This window comes from Theropithecus gelada, chromosome 15 (assembly GCF_003255815.1).
Source record: "Theropithecus gelada isolate Dixy chromosome 15, Tgel_1.0, whole genome shotgun sequence".
Taxonomy (NCBI): Eukaryota; Metazoa; Chordata; class Mammalia; order Primates; family Cercopithecidae; genus Theropithecus; species Theropithecus gelada.
In genome coordinates, this window is record NC_037683.1 from 66865197 (window position 1) to 66889695 (window position 24499).

At 38.6% G+C, this 24499-nt stretch overlaps 1 protein-coding gene across 1 annotated transcript in view; it reads left to right on the forward strand.

Moving 5' to 3' along the window:
* The window catches only part of FREM1 (FRAS1 related extracellular matrix 1), a 166505-nt gene that overhangs the window by 97758 nt on the left and 44248 nt on the right, over nucleotides 1–24499 (forward strand). Inside the window, exons 19-24 of the mRNA XM_025359692.1 lie at nucleotides 1196–1392; nucleotides 4154–4376; nucleotides 8399–8543; nucleotides 12961–13102; nucleotides 16687–16882; nucleotides 21163–21427. Of these exons, the coding sequence (XP_025215477.1) occupies nucleotides 1196–1392; nucleotides 4154–4376; nucleotides 8399–8543; nucleotides 12961–13102; nucleotides 16687–16882; nucleotides 21163–21427 (1168 nt within the window). The remainder of the gene's footprint in view (nucleotides 1–1195; nucleotides 1393–4153; nucleotides 4377–8398; nucleotides 8544–12960; nucleotides 13103–16686; nucleotides 16883–21162; nucleotides 21428–24499) is intronic.

Genomic DNA, 24499 nt, shown 5'->3' on the forward strand with positions numbered 1-24499 from the left:
AGGAGGCAGAGGTTGCAGTAAGCTGAGATTGCACCATTGCACTCCAGTCTGGACAGCAAGAGCGAAGCTCCATCTCAAAAAACAAAACAAAAAGTTTAAAGCACCATATGTATTCAATGAATTATTATTACTATTATAGCTGATACTTTTGAATCTTACTATTTTTCATTTTAATTTTTATTCTGACTTTCCCCATGCATGCAAATTTTCTTCAAAATAAGTGGAATTTTACTTATGAAAAATACAAGAATGAACATTGAAGAGAGAATGGTTTAAAAGGCCCTCACAGCAACACGGGATACCATGAGAGAGTGAATCTAGTGGTAGCTCACAAGGTCTCATTCTCACAATCTTTTAGCACTTTGAACAGACATTGGTGGAAAGGATGAGGAAATATACTATGGGTGTAACGAGAGAAAGCCTAAAATGTTGAAACAGATGACATTAATTTTAAAACTAAAATGTGTCCCAGATACTTAAATAGCTCTTGTATTTCAGGCAAAAACAAACCAACCAAAACAAAAACAGAAAGCAAAAACAAAATCTTCCAAAGACATATAAATGATTCTCCAAACCCCTTTGGAAGAATGTCCATTTTAAATATGAAAGAGACTGAATTTAAGATTAATTGCATTCAATGTTACCCAATTTCTCTTGTGACTTAATGCACATCTTAGAGCATTTTTCTCTTTGGATTTAAGCCCATGTCAAAATACTAAAACAGCGGGTTAGCTAATTCCACTCAATCCAACCCCTTGCTTGATATGTACGTCTTGAAGTACGCATATGATTGATTGACTCTTGTTTTGCCTTTATGTAATGGAGGTGGTCTCTTTTTACACTCAAGTATGACAGAGAACCATTTATGCAAAAGTAGTTATTTAATCAAGGGTAGGTCTCTGACATTTATTCTAAGTATCTGAAGTAGTCTTGAAGTCTCTGTGCATTACTGGTTAAAAATTATTACTCTTCTGTTCCCCATGAAAATTTTATTCTTCTTTATGATCTATGGATATCTGCCTTTATGTTGATGGTTGGCTGTTGCAGCAGCCCTTGATAGCAGATACTTAGGTCAACTGCTATGATCTCTTATTTGCATTACTGAGAAATTGGCTATTATTGGGTTAAGGATTAAGGACCAATAACTGGAAAAAATGTTTTTCTTATTTATCTGTTCCATCTTGGTGTGCTCTAGATTCATTTCAGTGGAAAGACATGAACGCTTTTCACATTAACTATGTGCAGTCCAGGCATCTGAGGATAGAACCAACTGCCGACCAGTTCACGGTGTACGCCACAGATGGGAAGCAACGCTCCTTGGAGATACCGTTTTCTATTATTATCAACCCCACAAATGATGAAGCTCCTGACTTTGTAGTGCAGAATATTACTGTAAGAAACATATCCAAATGTTCCATTTCTCTTTTGTCATTTTGATTTTTATTTTCAATTAGTCCATTTACATTGCTCCAAGTGCGTTAACACATTGAATTGGTGAGGAGTGGGGAAGGCTATATCATGTAATGCTATCATTTGAAAATTATTAATCTTCCTGCCTTTCCTGTTTTGTTGGCACATGGGTTTCTCTGTCTCTGGAGAGTCTTTCAGTAAGTATGAGAGAGAAAAAAAATTGACACATGATTCCCTCTATACCTACCTCAGTTGTTTTGTATCTGCCTAGGGTTGGGGTTTCTGAAGTAATAAGACCACTGGGAAGTTGTCCCTTGCTCTTCTCTGGAACTAGTCATGGTTTTACCTGCATTCCCTAGAGAGACTATTGGAGAGTGAAAAATATGAAGTCCTGTGTGTTATGGGCAAGCAGACTTTAAGCTTCACATAATTTTTTTTTAGATAACCATATTTTGCTTTCTTGTGAGAAAATGCATTTATTTTGTAGGTAGTTGGGCTTCCATCAAGTTGTGCTGCAAGAAGATTTGAGGTTTTAGTTTAAGTTATTATAACCCATTCCAAACCTGTCTACTAATAAGGTTTGGCATTTTATGTATATTGATCTAAAATTTTTGTTGTCCTAATCTCAATAATCTATTCAATCTGCAAGAAACAACCTCATGTTTTAGTCAAGCTCTATGAAGAAGGATCTTACAACATATTTTAAGTTGCTTTATTAAAGTTCTTGGAGAAAAAGGCAAGGTCCTATTTAAAATGTTTTCATAAGTATACCATTGTAAGTTGAATTATGATGCCACTTTAATCTTTAATAAGTAGGGCTAGATAAAAGAAAATCAGCATCCTTTTAGCACAAGTATCATATATGGCAAGTGATTTTTTGTTAACACGTGTTCAATAAAACGTGGTACAGGAGGGTGCCCTTCAAAGTCAGTAAGAGAGGGTGAAATGAAAGGAGCTTTAGGCCAGGCACAGTGGCTCACACCTGTAATCCCAGCACTTTGGGAGGCTGAAGCAAGAGGATCCTTTGAGCCCAGGAGTTCAAGACCAGCCTGGGCAATGTAGCAAAACCCTGTCTCTACAAATAATAAAAATAAATTTTAAAAATTAGCCAGGCTGGTGGCACATGCCTATGGTCCTAGATACTTGGGGGCCTGAGGTGGGAGTATTGCTTAAGCCCAGGTGGGTGAGTCTGCAGTGAGCTATGATTGAGCCACTGCACTCTAGCCTGGGCAACAGAGATGACCATGAGGAAGGATGGATAGATGGAAGGAAGGAAGGAAGGAAAAGGAAAGGGAAGGGAGGAAGGGGAAAAGGAAAAGGGAGAAAGAGAGAGAAAGAGAAAGGAAAAGAAAAAGGAAGGGAGGGAGGGAAAGAGAGAGAGAGGAAGGAAGGAATGAAGGAAGGAAAGAAAAGGAGAAGAAAGGAGTTTTCACAAATCCGAACCATACATGTCCTTCAAGGCTTAATTGCCTTCTCATTTATGAAAACATCCTGGTCTCTGCCCTTTTGTAATTTTTGTTTATGGATATCTAACAGCACTAGACATTTTCTTCCTTGAGTTATAGTTATTGGTGGACCTTTGCAGTCTTACCTGACTTGGGTTGTTGAGAAATTGGGTTGTTGAAATATTTCTGTTTCAAAATAGGAAACAGAAATACTTCTTTGTTCTCTCAATCTTCACTATGAGAAAAAAAGATTGAATCAGCTAAGTAACATACTGTCAAGTTCTAACTGACTAGATACTACATGAAATGATAAACATTCATTTGTCTTTGTGCTTAAAGGATTATGAAACCTGAAGTGGGTGTGAGAGGGAATGGGGAGAGTAGTTCAGGAAATTTGGAAGTATGAGAATTGGAGGGAGATGAGGGACCCAGAATGAAAATATACATAGTTATGCATCCAGTAGCATCCTTTGGCATTGTTGTTGATTTCAATGGAAATACAGAAGTTTTTACTGCAATAACAAAAATAAAAACCACCAAATATGCTTAGTGTATGTAGCAGATATTTGTGTTACTTATAAAGCAGATGGAAACATAAGAATTGTAGAAGCAAGGAGATCCACGAGGATTGATTTATGAAGGTGAAGGTACTAGATTCAGCTTTACGACTGAACTTTTCCATGACTTCTTGAAAGCAAACAGCGTCCTGGTTGCTTTTTTACCCGACCTTTGACTTATGAACAATACATACTTTAAAAATTATATGCCCGCACTTTGGGAGGCTGAGACGGGCGGATCACGAGGTCAGGAGATCGAGACCATCCTGGCTAATACGGTGAAACCCCGTCTCTACTAAAAATACAAAAAACTAGCTGGGCGAGGTGGCGGGCGCCTGTAGTCCCAGCTACTCGGGAGGCTGAGGCAGGAGAATGGCGTGAACCCGGGAGGCGGAGCTTGCAGTGAGCTGAGATCAGGCCACTGCACTCCAGCCTGGGTGACAGAGCGAGACTCTGTCTCAAAAAAAAAAAAAAAAAAAAAATTATATGCCCTTTGTCCTTCATGGAAATGAACAAAGTGCTTTGAAATCTTCAGAAAAAAATGTAAGGGACGTTTTTCTTTTACATTGTTTCTTTTACATTCCTATTAAACCAGCAATTTCTTTTTAGGACTCATCCTATACAAATCTCATATAAAATTTGAAGTAGGATATATTCAAATGATTTCTTTTGAGCAGTTTTTGAAAGAAAGACAAGTTGTCTTTCACACGTTGTTGACTTTTCTGATGTGCTCTTGCTCAGGTGTGTGAGGGTCAGATGAAAGAGCTGGACTCTTCCGTCATCAGCGCTGTGGACCTGGACATTCCCCAGGATCCCCTGCTGTTCAGCATCACTCAAAAGCCACGCCATGGCCTCCTCATCAATAGGGAGTTTAGCAAAGACTTCCCTGAGAATGAGCAGCCAGCCAACCCTGAGCGGAAACATGCACCTGTTCACAGCTTTTCCATGGAACTCCTCAAGACTGGTATAGCATGTTCCACTTCCATGCATTTGTCATTGTTGATTGAATAATTTAACCAATACTTATATGTGAAATCTAAAAAGGTCAAACTGATATAAGCAGAGAGTAGAATGGTGGTTACTAGAGGCTGAGGGTGGGAGGATTGGGGAGATGTTGGTTAAAGGATATGAAATTTCAGTTAGACAGGAGGAGTAAGTTCAAGAGATTTATTGTACAGCATAGTTACTATAGTTAACAATATATTGCATACTTGAAAATTCCTAAGACAGTAGATTTTAAGAGTTCTCACCAATAAAAAAAAATGAGTATGAGAAGTAATGCATATGTTAATTAGCTTTATTTAACCATTCCACAATGTGACCGGGCCTGGTGGCTCATGCCTGTAATCCCAACACTTTGGGAGACCAAGACAGGTGGATCACTTGAGGTCAGGAATTTGACACCAGCCTGGTCAACATGGTGAAACCTTGTCTCTACTAAAAATACAAAAATTAGCTGAGTGTGATGGTGCACTTCTGTAATCCCAGCACCTCAGGAGGCTGAGACACGAGAATCGCTTGAGCCTGGGAGGCAGAAGTTGCAGTGAGCCGAGATCATGCCACTGCACTCCAGACTTACAGCCTGGGCAACAGAGTGAGACTCTGTCAAAAAACAAACAAACAAAAAACCCCCAAATAAACCCATTTCACAATGTATACATATGCATCAAAACACCCAGTTATATATCATAAATATATACAATGTTTATTTGCCAATTAAAAAAGTAAAAATTTAAAAATAATTTAACCTGGAGAAGTTAATAATAAATCACAGAAATAGGGGGTGAAGAAATAGCATTTACCTACTTTATTCATTTGTCCCTCAAGGGCTGTCTCTAGGCCTGGATTATTGTAGGACAGGAAGCCCTAGGTAGAGGTAATAGGTAATTGGAAAGGCAACAACATGCTTTCTTTCACTTTTAGGCTACCATTAAATATGATATTTGAGTTTTTTTATATTTTCACTCAAACATTTAATGCTATAATAAAAAAAAATCCTTTTTAAAACTATTGAGATCATGAAACTACATTTTAAGAGATTGGTCTGCCAGAATTTCCACAGTTGAAACAAATATAGAACCACATATAATAATGCTTATTATTCTCTGAGGGGATAATTTGCTCTTTAGAGAAATGGCACATTGCATAGCAGCCTGAATTATTTTTTAATTACTCTTTTAAAAAATAATCAGTCTTATCCCATTTTTCTTTTTTTTTTTTTTTTTTTTTTTGAGATGGAGTCTCGCTCTGTCACCCGGGCTGGAGTGCAGTGGCCGGATCTCAGCTCACTGCAAGCTCCGCCTCTCGGGTTTACGCCATTCTCCTGCCTCAGCCTCCCGAGTGGCTGGGACTACAGGCGCCCGCCACCTCGCCCGGCTAGTTTTTTGTATTTTTAGTAGAGACGGGGTTTCACCGTATTAGCCAGGATGGTCTTGATCTCCTGACCTCGTGATCCGCCCGTCTCGGCCTCCCAAAGTGCTGGGATTACAGGCTTGAGCCACCGCGCCCGGCCAATCTTATCCCATTTTTCATTTATGAAAATACTTTTAAAAATTTGAGAAAAGTGTGCAGTTCCTGAATTACTGCTTCCTCCCATTCTCCTTCCTTAACGTTTTCTTTTCCCAGCCGGTAAGGTCCTTCCCGCTCCTTTGACAGGCTAGCCAAGGCTGTGCCTTCAGAACGCACCTTTCTGTTAACCTCCACTTGAGCCCCACCTAAGGCCTCCAAACCATTCCTTCTCTGTGCTTGCTTAATTTTAGCACTTGCTTAACGTTTTTCCAACTGTCTTTCAGTTATTTCTTTCCCCAACTAGTGTGTAAGCTTTCTGCCCCAAAGGTTTTTTTGTAATTGTTGCAAAAATCGTCTCAGGTTTAAATTTAAAAAGTGCATTTATGTATTTCTCAGCTTTTATCAATTGCAAAGAGATACATTCTAGGGCATAAATGATGATATTACCAAATGAATAACCACATGCTACAAGTAATAGAATACATTGTTTACATTTTTTTTCAAATTTCACCAAGGAAAAAATAATAATACAAATTTTACTCTCAAGAAAGTTAATTTTTAAACATTTGTTGGTTATTATCCAGTTATGTAAGAATTGTATGATCATTGTGTGCAGTTTGAACACAGTCATTTTGAAGAAAAAATAAAAACTTCCTACATAAAAATTAGTATTTGGGTTAATATTTTGGTTACTTTCTCAGAAATTAGATTTTCATCTCTATTTTATCTGTGGTTCATTTATGGCTACATTTTTAAAAAACTTTAGCGTGTTGTCATAAACATCCCCCTAGACAAATATACAACATTTTTAAAACTCTTCCCATGTTATATAATCTGTTTTTCTTCTTACTTTTTTTTTTTTCTGGAAACAGGGTCTTGTACTATCACTTAGGCTGGATTGTGGTTGTGCAATAACAGTTCACTCCAGTCTCGACTTCCAGGGCTCAAGTGATCCTCCTACCTCAGCCTCCCAACTAGCTGGGACTACAGGCACAAGTCACCACACATAGCACTGGCTGATTAAAAACATTTTTGGTAGAGACAGGGTCTCCCTGTGTTGTCCAGGCTGGTCTTGAACTCCTGGGCTCAAGTGATTTTCCTGCATTGGCCTTCCAAAGTGCTGGGATTACAGGAGTGGGTGGCCATAACTGGCCTCTTCTTACTTTTAAAATATTGAGGCCAGGAGCGGTGGCATATACCTGTAATCCCAGCACTTTGGGCGGCCGAGATGGGTGGATCACTTGAGGTCAGGAGTTTGAGACCAGCCTGGCCAACATGGCAAAACCCAGTCTCTACTAAAAATACAGAAATTAGCCAGGCTTGGTCACACTTTTCTGTAACCCCAGCTACTTGGGAGGCTGAGGCATGAGAATCGCTTGAACCCAGGAGGTAGATGTTGCAGTGAGCCAAGATCATGTCACTGCGCTCCAGCCTGGGTGACAGAGTGAGAGTGTGTCACAAAAAAATTCTCATTATTATTGAAAATGTAGCTGTTGATAATTACATTATAAAATCATCATATAGACTTACTATGCTGTACTTTTTTAAAAGAGATGACTTTGTCACCCAGGCTTGAGTGAAGTGGGGTGATTATAGCTCACTGCAGCCTCAAATTCCTGGGATCAAGCACTCCTCCCTGCCTGAGCCTCTTGAGCAGCTATGACTACAGGCATCACCTAGCTAGTGTTTCAAAGAAAATTCTTTTAAAGACAAGGTCTCATTATGTCATCCAAACTGACCTCAAACTCCTGGCCTCAAGCGATCCTCCCACTTGAGCCCCCACAAGTTGTTAGGACTACAGGCGCTCACCACTGTACTGGCTCCTGTGCTACAATTTTATACAACTATCTCCCATTTTAAAATATCCAGATAGTTTTCCCTTTCTTGGTATTAAAAGTTATATTTCAGTAAACATTTTATATAAATCTGCGTGCACATCTAGTATTTTAGTAGCTTTGAAGTAAGTTTTGAAAATGTGAAATGTTAGGCTTCCGATTTTACTCTTTTTTGAGGCTGTTTTGGCTGTTCTGAGTCTCTTGCATTTCCACTTAAATGTTAGGTAGGCTTTAAAAAAATAGTTACATTTTTCATGTTTAAGTTGTGATCTATTAAGAATTCATTTTGATGATTGGCTCGAGGTAGGGATATAACTCTATAATTTTCCCCAGGTAATTAACTTTCTCAGTTTTATTTAAATACCCTGTACCTTTGTTTATATAGTTTATTTAAAAATATATTCTTTCCTAACTCATTTTAAATAACACCCTTAATCAAATACTAAATTATTTAAACAAAAAGTCTTTAACAGGTTAAGAAGGCACTCTTTTACTTCATAAAACAAGTTTAATTTCACCCTACTGCACTGATAAATGAACTCTTGCTAATACCCCTGCCTTGAAAATTAAGACGTTATCTGTGACATATGTCATGATGGTTTAATCATAAGGAAGATTTACTTACTTTTTTTCCTTCTTCCAGGAATGAGGTTGACATACGTGCATGATGACTCAGAGAGCCTTGCTGATGATTTTACAATCCAGTTGTCAGATGGGAAACATAAGATACTTAAAACCATTTCAGTAGAGGTCACCCCAGTTAATGATGAAAAACCAATGCTGAGCAAGTAAGCTACCTGAAAAGAGTTCCTTTCAGATTTCTATACAATTCTGTGAAATCTACAATACTAGGTACAGATGTGGTGTATGTCTCCCAAAGAAGCAAGTCTTCGCTAGCTCCTATCACAGCTTGCCCCTGCCACTCAGGCATGAGGAGCCTTTAGTGCAAATGTTAGTTAAGATAACCTCTTCTTAACAATCAGCCCTTTAATTACTTTTCTTCTAAACATACTAATTGGTTGTAAAGAATAAGAATGAGTGAACACACGGCATGGAATGAACAGTCTGCTAAACATATAAATACATGCACATACACAAACATGACTGCACACCTACCAAAGTGCAATTAATATATAGATTGAACTAAAGTCTAATAACATTAACTGCAGGCAGTCCTTACAACAGATTTGCTGAAACTTGTAACTAAGTGTGGCTGAGGGAAATAAATCAACCCACTTCTTTCATTATCTTGGTACTTTTTTGTCCACCAGTTCTCTACTGTGTTCCATATGGGTCAACACCCCCTCCACCTCACATCGAAATGATCATTTTCTAAAATTTTGAGCAATATTATTAATTGTAAACTTTCTCGGTATCTCTCTGTATTAGTCTGTTCTCACACGGCTATAAGGACATACCCAAGACTGAGTAACTTATAAATAAAAGAGGTTTAATTTACTCACAGCTCTGTAGGGACTGGGAGGCCTCAGGAAACTTACAATCATGGCGGAAGAGGAAGCAAACACGTCTTTCTTCACATGGCAGCAGAAGAGAGAAAAACAAGTGCCCAGTAAAGGGGAAAGCCCCTTATAAAACCATCAGATCTTGTAGGAACTAACTCACTATCATGAGAACAGGATGGGGGAATCTGCCCCCATGATTCAATCATCTCTACCTCGCCCTCCCACGACACATGGAGATTATGGGAACTACAATCAAGATGAGATTCGGGTGGGGACACAGTCAAACCATATCACTCTCTCTGTAACTGCTCAGAGTTTGATCATAGGGTACAAAGTACTCATCAATTCTGTTTCTATAGCCCCAGCCATTTCTTTTACAATTGACAGATGTACAGAACTGTACGCAGTCTACAGAACTGAACAGAGTTTTGGGGGACTCTTCTCTAGAGCTAGGAGTAAAAAAGCATCTGGTTCTTGGAACCTCCTTGATGACTTCACCTCTTTATTCAACAGTGCAGCAGTAAGAGGCATGTTATAGTCTGGGTTTTTATCAGGGAGTGAATAACTTCCTAAAAGCACCCAAACCCCTCAGATCTCCTCCACTCTGCAGAAAGGAGGGCCTCAAACAAGTCCCTTCCTTATCTACCACATATCCTGCTGGTCCCTATGAGCCACTGATAAGGTCCTTAAAAAGTATTGTGGGAAATACTGATGATAGATTTTTGGAGGGTTGCATCTCATACATCAGTCTGACTAAAAATATTCACCAAAAAATTTCTATTTTCTTATTTCTTAGCTAATATGTTGGGTTGGTATAGCCTTGATTTATAAATATGAAAATATGAAGGCTGTCACAGTATTACAGTACCTCCTTTTTGATGATCTCATTTTAAGAGATAGGGAGGTGAAAGCTGGCAGGGTGAGGGCCCCGGGGCATCCACTGGAGACGGGTAAAAGCTGGCATTTATTAAGTGCTTACTGTAGGACAGACACTATATTAGATTCTTTCGTATATATTATTTCATTAAATCCTCACCAAAATTGTGGAAAATACATGTTACCATCCTCACTGAGGAAAACAGACCAGAGAGGTAAAAGAGCTTACACTAGGCACCCACTCAACTCCATTTGACTCCAAAGGCCATGCTGTTGTTACTAAACTCACTGGAATAGCTACATCTACAGAATCATCAAATCTCTTTCAAACCTGCTTCAGAAACCCTCCCTTTTCTGTGCTTCCTCTTTCCTTGTCTCCTGTGGATAGGAAGCAATGTACTCTCTTTCTCTTCCATGTGTGTCCTTGGGCATATCACCTCTTTCCTTCTCCCGGAAATTGCTCCATTATTTTTTCCTCCAGTATCTTCAGTCTCTCCCTTTTCATTTCTTCTGTTAACAAGACAGAGGGATAAGGATTGTGGTTAAGAGAGCAAATGCTGGAGTCAGATTGACTCAGTTCAGCCACTTACCAACAGTGTGATCTTGAACATGTTGTTTAACCTCTCTCAATCTTTCTGTTAACCTCTCTGTAAATGAGGATAATAGTGGTATCCTCTTACTAGGATTGTTACAAGGATTCAATAAAATATGTAAACATGCTTGAAAGACTACTACATGGTAAGTGCTCCTAAGTGTTATTGTTATTATTACAAGCAGATATCCTAATTGTAAAAATACAAAGACAAGCTAGTCCCCCATTCATTTCACTGAATTTTTTGGAAGTTTTTGGAAGAGTAGTTTGTGCTTGCTTCTTCCATTTCTGCCCACTTTCTCCAATCTCCACTTTATTACCTCTTTCCTTCTTTTTTTTTTTTTTTTTTTTTTTTGAGACGGAGTCTCGCTCTCTGTTGCCCAGGAGTGCAGTGGCACGATCTTGGCTCGCTGCAAGCTCTGCCTCCCAGGTTCACGCCATTCTCCTGCCTCAGCCTCCCAAAGTGCTGGGATTACAGGTGTGAGCCCCTGTGCCTGGCCCAATCTCCACTTTATTAAAGATGCTCCCTTAAAAGTTACTCTTGGCTTTCCTGCCAAGTCTAATGGCTCTTCTAACCTTCCTGGACTCTTTGAGAGCATGTAACACCATTTCTTTGCTATTCCTTTTAGCTACTGTAGAGGATGCTTTGGGTCCTGCAGGTCACAGCCCCTCAGCCGATCTCTGATTCTGGTCCTGATCGTGGTGGAATGTGCCATGTCAGTGTCCCACCTCAGGTGTCCACAGTGCCTTACTCTACTTTTCTGCCTCAGGGCTTTCATGCAGCCCATGTCCAGGCTCAGCGGAGAGCACTCTGGGGACAGCCTTTAACCTTGGGAGCTAGTAGATAAGATAAATGCTCCAGCTTCCTGTCCATCAGGAGCACAATTTGAATTGCATGTATGTGGTTCCTCAAGATACCCAGCAGGATTGAGCCCCAATTCCCCATAGCAGTAAAACACCCTTTGTTGCCTTTTTCTCTTTCCCTTTCTCTCCTACTCCCTCTCTCCTGCCTCCTGGAATCACTTCACAAATAAATTACCGTCCTTGTCCTAGGGTCCCTTTAAGGTAACCTAGATTATGACACACCTTGTCCTCTCTCGGCTTCCAGACATTGAATTCTGACACTGAATTCCAAAAATTTCATTCTGACCAGAAATTTAATTCTGAATTCTTCCTACCAAACTCTTCATCTTCTTAATCATATTGGCTTCCTGTTTTGATTAATCTATCTAACCGCTAATCTCCATAAGCCCTCAACCAACTGATTGCTTAGCTTTTTGGAATAATGGGATTCCCATTCTCTAGTAAAGAGATGTGCAGAAGTCACCTCCCACTGCGAGGGAAGCAAGATATTCACCCTGAGTGAAAGTTGTTGGAACTGAGGTGTTCAGGTTTTGGCATCTCTGCAGAGCAGCGGAACACTGTTGATGCCAGTTGCTGGTTCTCAAATGTCCTTTATCTGAATCCAGAGAAATTCAGGCATCCTGATTTTTCTCAGAAACTAAGCTGTAAAGTTGGACAGAGTTAGGCTTCATGAGTAGACCACAACTGAGAGCTAGAAACACTGGTGGAAAGAGATCCCTATCTCACTTTGGCGAGACCAGGGACAATGGCCATATAGGCTGTGAAGACTGCAGCTCCGCACAGTAAAGGACCTGCAGAAACCACAGCAGTGGCTCTGCCCCAGCCTACTGTTCGAGAAGACAGGAGCTGACCTGGCATCTGTAACACTGGGAAAAGATGAATCTGCAACAAGAACACATACTGCCCAGAATATTACTTAGAAGAGGAAGAGTAATTTAGAGAGTCCTAGATTACCTCAGAATGGCATATCATCAATGGCACTGGGACATCTGTAGGCCAGTCATTGAATCTCTTTAATTGAGTTTCTGTCTGTAAAGTTAGAACACTCATACCTAGCCCTCTTACTTCATGGAGCTGTTGTGAGTATAAAATGAAATACTGGAAATAAGATCATTTTATAGAATAAATTATAACTTACAAAATTGTAAAGTTCAGTACATGTAATCAATTAGAAGTGCCTAATTACCTCTTCCCACATTCATTAGGGCTGACCCATTGTCTTTTGAGACCTTCATGTGTGAGGGCAGAGAGCCTGTTTCATGCCTCTCACTAGTCATCTTCAGTGCTTTGAATATTCAATATCATTCCTTAATTGTTGAAGATTGGGAAATGTGATAGTCAATATAAGTGTCCCCTACTAAAGGAATATCTTCTATTTTTATATCAACCCAGACATTTTTCTTTTTACAGGAAGGCTGAAATTGCAATGAATATGGGTGGAACTCGTATTATTTCCAGTGCTATTCTTTCAGCCATAGATGAAGACTCGCCCAGGGAGAAGATTTACTATGTATTTGAAAGGCTTCCCCAAAATGGGCAACTTCAGTTTAAGGTTAGTGACTTTTTACTTTTATTTTTCAAAACTAATGTAGCAGGTATAAATCTCAATATATACATTTCAGTGATGGGATTTATTCTCTGATAGCTATGTATTTGCCCAGAAGTAGAAAATTTAATTTTACTAGTTCAGGGTGAATTCATGCTGTTCTAAAGTTTCTTTGTCAACATGGGGTAAATTCAACAAGTATTAAGATTCTTCATTGCTCCCTCTCCTGTGGGATTATCCCTAAATTCTGAGGGAGGGAATTACTGGGGTAAAGCAAGCTGTCTGCTTTCTGAGGATAATCCAGGATCTCTTGTGGTATCTTCATTTCTACCAGATTTTTCACTTGTGATTCATGTAACTTTCCTCTTTAGCATCCATCATCTCAATTATAAAACTCCTTCAAGTCTACAGTCTCTCTTGTTCTCTCAGTCTCTCTCTGTGTGTGTGTGTGTATTTCAGCTAAATTCTAGATCATTCTCAGGAAAATGAAAACTTTCATTATTTTTTCATGACAATCAGGTCCAGGGAAACTTGGAGGGCTGCCTCTAGCTCCTCTGGCCCTAATGGTCTCTGTTAAAACATTATCTGAATCCCAGCACTTTGAGAGGCCGAGGCGGGCAGATCACAAGGTCAGGAGATCAAGACCATCCTGGCAAACATGGTGAAACCCCATCTCTACTAAAATACAAAAATTAGCTGGGTGTGGCAGCGTGCACCTGTATTCCCAGCTACTCACTACTCCGGAGGCTGAGGCATGAGAACTACTTGAACCCGGGAGGCAAAGGTTGCAGTGAGCTGAGATTGTGCCACTGCACTCCAGCCTGGGTGACAGAGCGAGACCCCATCTTAAAAAACAAAACAACAGCAACAAAAAAACATTATCTGAGTATTATCACCTCCTGCCTTCTCAATGATTTGCCACAGTGAGCATCTTTCTTTCCTTCTGCTTCTCACCTTCATCCCTGAGCAAGGACAATCCTTATGTCTTCTCCAGGGAGACTACTTACTCCACAAACCGTATACCAAATTGTTCTGTATTCTATCTGACATGAACTTAAAAGCTGAAAGGTCAGTGTCTTCGTCCCACTGTAGTCGCACCTCCCCTTGCAGCACCAGAGCCCTTATTGTTTAGTTTCAGATGGGCAAAGTCTTGAACCAAAAAGGCAGTGTGGGAGAAAACTTCATGTGGGAGTCATCCCATCCCGCTAGCATAACAGATTTTAACAACTGCCAAACTTGAATCCCATGAACTGCATGACACCATAAATTAACATTCCTGGAACTGTGTATGTTCTCAAAATTAGATGCTTTAATGGAAAGCAAATAAGCATGGAAACAATAAAGGGATACTAGGGGTAGGGTCACCTGGGTTTTACTGCTAACCCAATAGCTTGCTTTGTGGTTTGATAAAATGTCCTTGTTTCACTTTAGGCCTAGAATAGCAAAATTTCAGTCTGATTCATACTGTGTGCATGATGTCCAAGGATCAGCCCAACATGAATTACATAGATCAGTCACCTGAGAAGGTCAGTTGAGTAATCAGTCCAAATGTTTATTTCAATGGTGGATTAAGACTAGCAACCACAACCACCAACCGTCCCCAATGCAATTATTTGATGGAATGCTTAACTTTACATATAATGGAGGCACAGTCCTAGAAAAGCAGCAAGAATTCATTCTATGTGGAACAGCTTGATTGTCGTAGATTGTAGGCACCATAGAGAATCAGAGTGAAGAGCAATCACTGATTTAAATTGAGGTACAGCTGTGTCCTTATTTCATTTCAAAGAGTAATGAAGCAGAAATGCAGTGAAAGCTCACACATTTGGGTGGCTTGGGAACGGAACTGTTTTGGATATGTGAAAATGCAGATGGGTCCAGGTTCCCAGTATGGCTCCACACAGTTATCTCCCAGCTCCCTAGCAGTTCTTCGAGTCTTTCCAAGACCAAGGACCAGCACTCCAGCCCTCCTGGAGTCTCCCAAGCGTTCTTGTTTTCTTGTTGACTTCTCTTAGTTTTCCCCATCTTGAATCTGACTTTTATTTTCTTTCTATTTCTGGGTCTTCAAATGATTCTATTAAGTCAATCTAACATTTTGGAGTGCAAGTAAGGAATTACATGGAGACAAGAGAGAGGAAAATATGTCTTCTTCTGTGCTTACTTCCTTAGACAAGATTAGAAAAGGGAAAATGTGAAATAGAATTGCAGGCTTTCCCGTTTAAAACCTGAAAGAGTCTGTTTTAAAAATTATATTGGCAAATAGATCTTATGGAAAGAAACACTAGCTTAATTATTATGATGTAATTAACTTCCATCCAGTGAGCATGAGGGCAGAACATAAGTCTACAAATATCAGGTGGATAAACGTATTAAAGAGAAAGAAACGTTATCAAGTAGAATGACATAAAGGCAAGTGGTAGCACAGTGGGAAGAGAGGAGGACAAAGCTCTTTTGCCAGGAACTGGGAGTCTGTGGAATCTGGAAATCTGTGTTCTATCTGACATGAACTTAAAAGATGAAAGATCAGTGTCTTCATTCCACCGCAGTCCCACCTCCCCTTGCTGTACCAGAACCCTTATTGTTTAGGTTCAAATGGGCAAAGTCTGAGACCAAAGTATCAAGAGGAATAAAAAGTAAATGATTTACATTTCTGTTTTAGACTCTTAAATTAGACAGTAAAACCACAAGATAATATCATATAATAAATGTTAAGATGACTTTTTAAAAAATTATATCTAATGACTTTTTATGAGCCATTCCCAGGGAAAGCTGTGTACCATAAATGAATAATAATAGGATTATTAATAAGTTAATAGAGATTTATGATTACATTTTTCTACTACTCTCAGTTCTTAGCCACCCCCCTCAGCATAAGAACCTTTTAAATTCAAAATGCCATAATTTCTGCATCAAGCTCCCTACAGAATATATGCTTAAATAATGTTGGCTTTTAGAAGATTCTGATAAAAATAATATATGATATTTGCGGTTCATATTTTTTGATGACTTAGGATATAAATGTAGGGAGTGATAGTGATCCCCATCATTTTCTTTCTTTACTAAGGCTGGAAACATACTGGGGAGTAAATGCATCTGTTCTATTTTTGTTTTGTCTGCTTCAGATAAGCCTAGTAATGAGCCATTATTGAAAAAATGTATTTGATATGAAAAAAGTATTTGATTAGTTGAACAATGAAAAGAACTAAAAAATGGAAACTCTAAAAGAAACACATTTAATTTCTAAAGAATCCATTCCAAGAGCTCGATTACCCACCTGCTCTCATTAATTGGAATATTTAATCAGCTATGATTGCTTATGGTAAATACCTTGGAAGTAACAATGCTGTTGTATTGTTTGACTTTGTCTGAAACCCTTTGGTTGAAGCCAGTGTTTTTCCAAGTTCTCAAATTATTCTAATATATTTCTTCGAAAAGAAAAAAGTCAGGTAGAATGGCAAAAAGTAATCTGGAATTTCCCTGAAATATTATTTGTATTGGAGGTTTTTAGGGGATACAGAAAATGTCCACTAACATACTTTGGGGGGGGGGCGGGAAACCATGAGCAGCTGACTAACTCTGGCTCCTTCCAGATAGGGAGGGACTGGGTTCCTCTCTCCCCCGGCATGAAGTGTACTCAGGAGGAAGTGGATCTGAACTTGCTGAGATACACACACACTGGGGCAATGGATTCCCAGAATCGAGATAGCTTCACCTTCTACCTTTGGGATGGCGACAACAGGTCCCCTGCTCTTGACTGTCAAATCACCATCAAGGACATGGAAAAAGGTAAAAAGCGTGTCTACCAAGGTTTACTGGGATCAACTTTGCTAACTGGTATAAGTATTCCACATTTGTTTCTTTCTCTCTCTTTCCCTCCCTTCTTTCCTTTTTTCCTGCCACTCTTCATCTTTGAAATTCTATCATTTATGTTTAGATCCTTTGGCTTCTCACCTGCTTTGCCTGGGACCTATGAGGTTCACAGAAGTAGCCAATCCATTCATTAGTTTTTAAAGTTTATTGGAAATTCAGCTTTGCATACAATATGGCTATACAGGCTACTTTAACTGTTAGGTTTTGTTTTTTTTTTTTGCTTTAAGTAAAATTTTACCTAATTGATGTGTAACTCTAGTTTTATCTTCAGGAAGTGATCTATCACTGGAAAATGGAGTTTCAAAGGAAAAGTACTTCTCAATAAACGAAAAATATATTTTAAAATTTAAAAACAATAAAGATAAACTTTGTCATTAGAAAGGCTGGAAGTTGTTGCTTCTTTCACTTTGAAAGTGCTAACATATACTTTTTAGGGACAGGGAAAGACACTATAAGATAAGCTTCTTGTGAGTTAATTAAGCAGAATGAGTTGTATACATGGTGAATGGGGGAGAGTTAAATGGTAGATGGAGGAGAGTTTTTTTAAAAAGCTCAGCAAGGAAGAGTAGAAGCTCTTGATACCCAACTGTTACTACCCTGTAATTTTGCTTCAGCTTATGTGAGGATCATATCTCATTCATCTGTGTTATCCTAGGATCTAGATAGTCCCAGGATGAAGCATAATCTTAGATCCTCAGTACATGCTTAGTTGACTGAATGCTTCTCTTTTTTGCCTTAGCTGCCAGGAAGCTCAGAGGTAAATTGAATGCTTAAATGCAATAATAAAAAAAAAAATCTTGCTTTTTGTGTGGCAGAATTATAATTGCTCTAAAGTTTTAAAAAATTAATTCAGTTTGATCTTGAGGTGTTTACTTTGAGCTATATAATAATATATTTTATTTGCTTATTTCCTGTTTGTAAATGTGTTCCTTAAAAAAGTCTAATAAGTGACTTCAGATAAGCTAGATGTTACTGTACACATTTATTTCTCCCTGCAAAACAACTATGTTCATCATAAATATATATCCAGGCAAAATGTAATACAAGTAATATATTAGGGCAGACAACTAGTATATCAGAGTAGGCCACCTTCTCATTGGCTCAGCACAACACAGTTTTACAGTGATATAGGAGAGCTCTGTTCCACATAGTCATCTAGGAACTCTTTATATCTAGACATTCCCTTACTCTGAAGGCCTTAGAGTCACTCAGGAAGTGAGATATGGAAGAAAATTAGGGGATGTCATGCGCTAGGTGTGAAGGTTGTGTACCTCTCTTGTACACATTCCAGTGGCTGAATCACAGTCACATGCCACATTAAGAGAGGCTGGGCAATAGAAACTTTAGCTTTGCACCCAAGAAGAAAGGAAATAAGGTTGGCCATTGCATTGCCAGACTGTGCTGCAATTGACATGTGATTATTTTCTAAAAGGATTTTTGAAAACGTATACCAAGTAGACACATTATCCTATTAATATTTTCAGTTCAAAATTTTTCTTCTTTGTTTCCTCTTACAAAGTGGTGTTTTGTCACTGTACAGTTTTTTTGTTTTGTTTTGTTTTGTTTTGTTTTTTTACTTAACATGAGTTTTTGCAGGTTGCTGCATAACTTTGTAGCCATAATTGTTTATCTCTAAACAAGACTGTACTGAAGAGTTAGATTTAATCACAACCTTAAAATTGAGCATTTGGCTGTTTCCATTTGGGAGCTATTATAAATAACATTAAGCTTCCCAATTGCTGTGTTGCTGTGTCTTCTGATTTGCACAGTGGCAGAAATGATGTTGAGATCTTTCAGATAAGTTTAGGAGGACATTGTCTATAGTTGACTCTAACCTATACTCTGCCCTTACAGTGCTGAAAAATTGCATCAAGGCAAGAGCCGGTTGCTCTTCCTCCCCTCAGGTCCATTTCCTGCTCCTGGTGAAACCTCTCCTGGGTGCTTTTTGTTTCCCCCACCTAATTCATTCTTCTTACTTCCTTGACGTATTCATCTTGCTTCTCTCTGTAGCATCTGTGGCTAAGGTTTTGACTTAAATTTAGAATGGTCTTTGATTCTGTGTAGGACTGAAGTTGCATAGCATTTTGAGATAAAAGCATAGTATATGAAAAGACCAATTTAGTAATCTGAAACAGTGTTTTCCAATCAAGGCACTATTGACATTTTGGGATGGAGGATTCTTTGTTGCAGGAGACTCCCTTGTGCATTGCAAAATGTTTAGCAGCGTCCCAGGCCTCTGCCCTCTAGAAGCCAGTAGCAACTCCCAGTTATGACAACCAAAAATGTCTCCAGACATTGCCAAATGTCCCTTGGGGAGCAAAATTGCTTGTCATTGGGAACCACTGGTTAAAATTGTACCACTTTGATGGTTTATTTGTATTTCTTATTTCCTCATGAGACTGAATATCTTTAAAAAAAATTTTTGGCCACTATGTTTTTAAATTCAGAAATGGCTTGGCATTTACATCACGTGTTTTTCTTTTTGGATAGTCACCCTTTTAGTATTAGTTCACAAGAGCTCCCTAGATATTAAAAACATGGAACAAAATAATGCAGTGTTTAAGAGCCTGTGCTCTGGACTCAGATGGCTTGAGTACAAATTCTCACTCAATGTTTTATTAATAGTGTGACCATAAGCAGGTAAGTTAGCATTTCTATACCTTAGCTTCCTCATTTATAATCTGGGGATATGATAAGACAGTACCTCACAAGAACGTTCTGTACCTGACACAGAGTAGAAGCTCTGTATTTGAGATATGATCACTTTGTAATGGGCCTCAGGTGAACAAAATTCAATTATAATCCCTAGTTTGTGAAACTGCATCATTGGTCCATGTGTGACCCACTTCTACCTTCCTCAGTCATACATTTAAAAACAAATAGTGGTAAATTACGCATTATACAAAATGTACCATCTTAACCATTTTTAAGTGTACCAGTTCATAGTGTTAAATATATTCATGTTGTTGTCCATCCAATCTCCAGAATTTTTTCATCTCAGAAAACTAAAAGTCTATACCCGTTAAATAATGATTCCTCACTTCCCCCTCCCTGGCAACCATTGTTCTATGTTCTGTCTCTATGAGTTTTACTACTCTAGGTACTCCATGTAAGTGGAATCATATAGTATATATCTTTACATGACTGGCTTACTTCACTTAGCATAATGTCCTCAAGGTTCATGCATGTTGTAGCATGTGCCAGGACTCCCTTTCCTTTTAAGGCTGAGTGGTATTACAGTGTATGTATATGCCACATTTTGTTTATCTACTCATCTGTTGAGAGGCACTTGAGTTGTTTGCATCTCTTGGCTATTGTGAGCAATCCTGATATGAATATGGTTGTATAAATATACATTTAAAAAATATATCATGAACATTTGTGCAACTACCACACAATTGAAGGACTGGAATATTAATAATAGACATCTTCCTACCTTCTCCAGAAAAAAATATGGTTCTAAATTTTGTATTATTTTCTTACTTTTATCGTTTTCTCAGCTTGCTCATATAACTAATGAATGTTAATATACTACATCTGTGTCGTTCCATGTAGCTGTAGTTCATTCATTTGACTACTGCATGAAATTCAGTTGTATGAATAGAACACAGTTTGTGTATACATTCACTTTTCGCAAAGGCATTTGGGTTGTGTGTAATGCTTTCAATTACAGACAGTACTGCAATGACCATTTGGGTGCATGTCTCCAAGGGTAGCAGGGCAAGTGTTTTTTTGAAGTACATAGCTGGGGTGGAATTGCTGAGTCAAGGCATATGTGAACATTCGACTCTTTACAAAATAATGCCAAATCTTGTACCAATTTACAGTCTTCCCAAAATTGTATGCAAGACTCTCTTGATCTATGTCTTCTTCAACACTTTGTACAGTCAGGCTTCTACATCCTTGCCAATCAAAAAGTTATGACATGACAATTTATCATGATATTTGTATTTCCATAATTACTAATGAGCTTGAGCATTTGAAAATATCCTTACTGGCCATGTGAATTTCTTCTTCTGTGAAATATCTGCTCATGTCTTTTGGTTAATTATTTTTATTCATAATAGTTATATAAACCTTTCTATGTCATATTAATTTTGATTTTTGCACAGTTTTGGCCTTTGTCTTCAGCCTTTGCCTTGGACACAATATATTTTTTGATACGATTCTTGACCATAACCTCTTATGTCATGTAGGTGATATTGTCATCCTTACAAAACCACTCGTGGTGTCTAAAGGTGACAGAGGTTTCTTAACAACCACCACTCTCCTGGCTGTGGATGGAACAGACAAGCCTGAGGAACTGCTCTATGTCATTACCTCCCCTCCACAATATGGTCAGGTCGAATATGTTCACTATCCTGGAGTTCCCATTACAAGCTTCAGCCAAATGGATATAGCGGGGCAGACCGTTTGCTATGTGCACAAGAGCAAGGTGACTGTCTCCAGTGACAGATTCAGGTGAGCCCCATGGAAATTTTTCAAACCCCTTCTTTGGATTAATACTTACAGAAAAGGAGATCTGTTAATATGCTTCACTATAGTAACCATTTTACAAAATATGTGTATCTTACAACATCACGCTGTATACCTTAAATATATAGAATGAAATTTGTTTTTTTAAACAAAGGATAGAAAAGGAGAAAAAAATGAGTCATTTTTCAGCTCTGGTGCAGCTGTGTTTTTCTTTTACTGCCTTGTTGTATGTAAGGTGAAGACACACAATTAAAATGACAGCAGCAAAGCAAGAAATTCGGGCCTGTTATCAAAAAATAAACACAGTAAACAGATCTTTATGCAAGTTCTGCTACGAGGAGAAATGTGAAAAGCTGAGGCTCCCAGCTAAAGATAGACCTGGAAAAGTAATTTCCCTCTTTTTGGAGTATGTTTTTCTGTCTGACGAAAAGGCATTTATTAGTAAACATTTGGCATAAGCAGACACTGCCTTTTGACACAACGTGTTCTGGTAACTATATCATAAATCATGTTGTCATAAAGTAGATCATATTTCCCCACAGAAACAATGTTATAATTGGGGGCTGCGCACCTGTTCCAGAATTCTGTATCAAATAAATCATTGGAATGAATAACAATCTGGTGAAAAGGCAAAGATACAACATTAATGAAAATCTACATTCATTTAAAATATGGAAATTTGTTTCAAGTCACATAAAGCAAGAGCAACTCTAGAAGATCTATAATCTCGCAGCTCTCAAAGCTGGCTGAACCTGAGGTCCTGGTGAGAAACACAGATCCCCAGGCCGGGCATGAGGACTGGGAAATGTTGGACTTTGAGCGAACCATTGTGCACAATCCAGTTTTGAGTTTTTGTCAATTCAGAAGGAGGCCTGGAGAGCATTGGTTTGTCTATTGTACACCCACACTTTTGGCTCCTGGTGTAATTTTCACCATGTCACAATACAGTCTTCTAAAGAGCACTATAAAATAACATAAACGGAGCATACTCCTATATTATTCAATAGGTTCCCATAAACTATCAAGTATCACTGTTACACCCATGTTCAAATATCACTGTCCTCTATCTTACTTTTACCTATCTAAATTCAATATGTCTGCTCTGATAAACACTGGTTAAATGTCAGTAAAGAGGATGCTGCTCACCTTTTTAGCATTAAAATGATTTTTGAAAGCTGATTTGGATAATCCAACAAAACAAAACAAAAAGTCTCAGAAAGTTGGAACTAATCTCTTATTTTTTTCTCTTGATAAATGTCCTTTAACAAGCAGGTAATCATTTAATTGATCAATATTTTAACTAGTTCAGTCTTTGAGTGTTGCTAAGCATTCACTAAAACGTGAGATGTGGGGATTCCTTTTCAAGCTGGCTCTTTTGTTTGAGAGGTGGAGTAGTGAAGTTAAGATACAGGCTTGGGGGCAAGAACTACGTGAGTGACTCACAACTCTGTGACCTTCATCAGGTTACACAACCTCCTGTGCTCTTGTTTCCTCTTCTGTGAAATGGAATGATACTCATAGCACCTGCCTCACAAGGTTGTGGGAGGTTTATATGAGCTTATGCATGTAAAGTATTAGTAGAACAACACCTGGTGCATAGGAAGAACTAAGTAGTGTTAGCTACTACTATTATTGTCATTGTTGTTGTCACTATGTTCTTTCCTTGACGACCTTCTTACTTCCAATCTTTAAAACACCAAGTATGATCTTGAAGGAGGAAAGGAGTTACCAAGAGGAGCAATGATTGTTCATTTTTTCCTGTTTGCTAATGGAGGCTGGGTGCTTCTTGGCTTAATACGTTTGTATCAGATCCAGGGCTTTTAATTTTACATGCATTTCTGGAACTTCTAGCTTCTTTCCTTTCCTGCTTCCCTCTGTCAATGCCTACAGGACAGTCTGCTGAAGACATTAGTGACTGTCTTGAAGAAACCAGTGACCTTGCTGGAGAACACAGGACTGAATGCATAAAGATATTGAGAAATGAAGGTTAGATATTAATCGAATGGTGAGAATAAAAAACAAAACCTCCGTATGTAAGGATTGGCAATACTGTAAAAATTTCCTAATTTGCATCTAGAAAAAGTCTTATTAGATGGCATTTTAGAAATCATTTATCCCAGGAATTTCTACATTTCTAGATCCTCAGATAATTGCCAGAGAGAACTACAAAATGCATATTCTTGGGCCTTACCCCAGAGAGGCAACTTTGGTAAGTCCAGTCTCAGGCCCAGAAATCTGTATTTTTGAAAGATATCTTCAGGTAATTCTAATGCAATCAGGACTAGCCATCAATGGTCTGGTCCAGTCTGTTGTTCTGAATATGTTCTGAGGAGCCTCAAGAATTTATGGAAGTTGAGGCTGGGGTGGTGACTCACGCCTGTAATCCCAGTACTTTAGGAGGCAAGGCGGGTGGATCACCTGAGGTCAGGAGTTCGAGACCAGTCTGGTCAACATGGTGAAACCCTGTCTCTAGTAAAAATACAAAAAATTAGCTGGGAGTGGTGCGGGTGCCTGTAATCCCAGCTACTCAGGAGTCTGAGGCAGGAGAATCGCTTAAGCCCGGGAGGCAGTAGTTGCAGTGAACCAAGATGGCGCCACTGCACTCTAGCCTGGGCAACAAGAGTGAAACTCCATCTTAAAAAAAAAAAAAAAAAAAGAATTTATAGAAGCCTTTTTAGGGCCTCCCAGAGATTGAGGTTCTGGGGCCTTCAGCCCCATGTACTGATGGAACTTAGGTATGTGTGTTGTGTGTGAGTGTGTGAGTGTTGACACTAAAAACAATACTATAAATACTGTAAAACTAAATATAAGAAAGCAAATTTTTTGTGCTTGCTAATATTCAGTTTTTAGTAGTTAAAAGGTTTCCTTTTAACCAAATACATTGATTCAAGTTAAAAATTGAATTGATAGAAAGCAAACTAGTAAATAATAAGAGTACACATAGTACAGGCATATGACAAAAATATGATGTCAATTACTCAAGATTAGGAAACAAGGTTTTAGGGAGAAAATAAACAACAAAGGCTGAAAAGCATTGATTTGGTCCAATCCCTTATT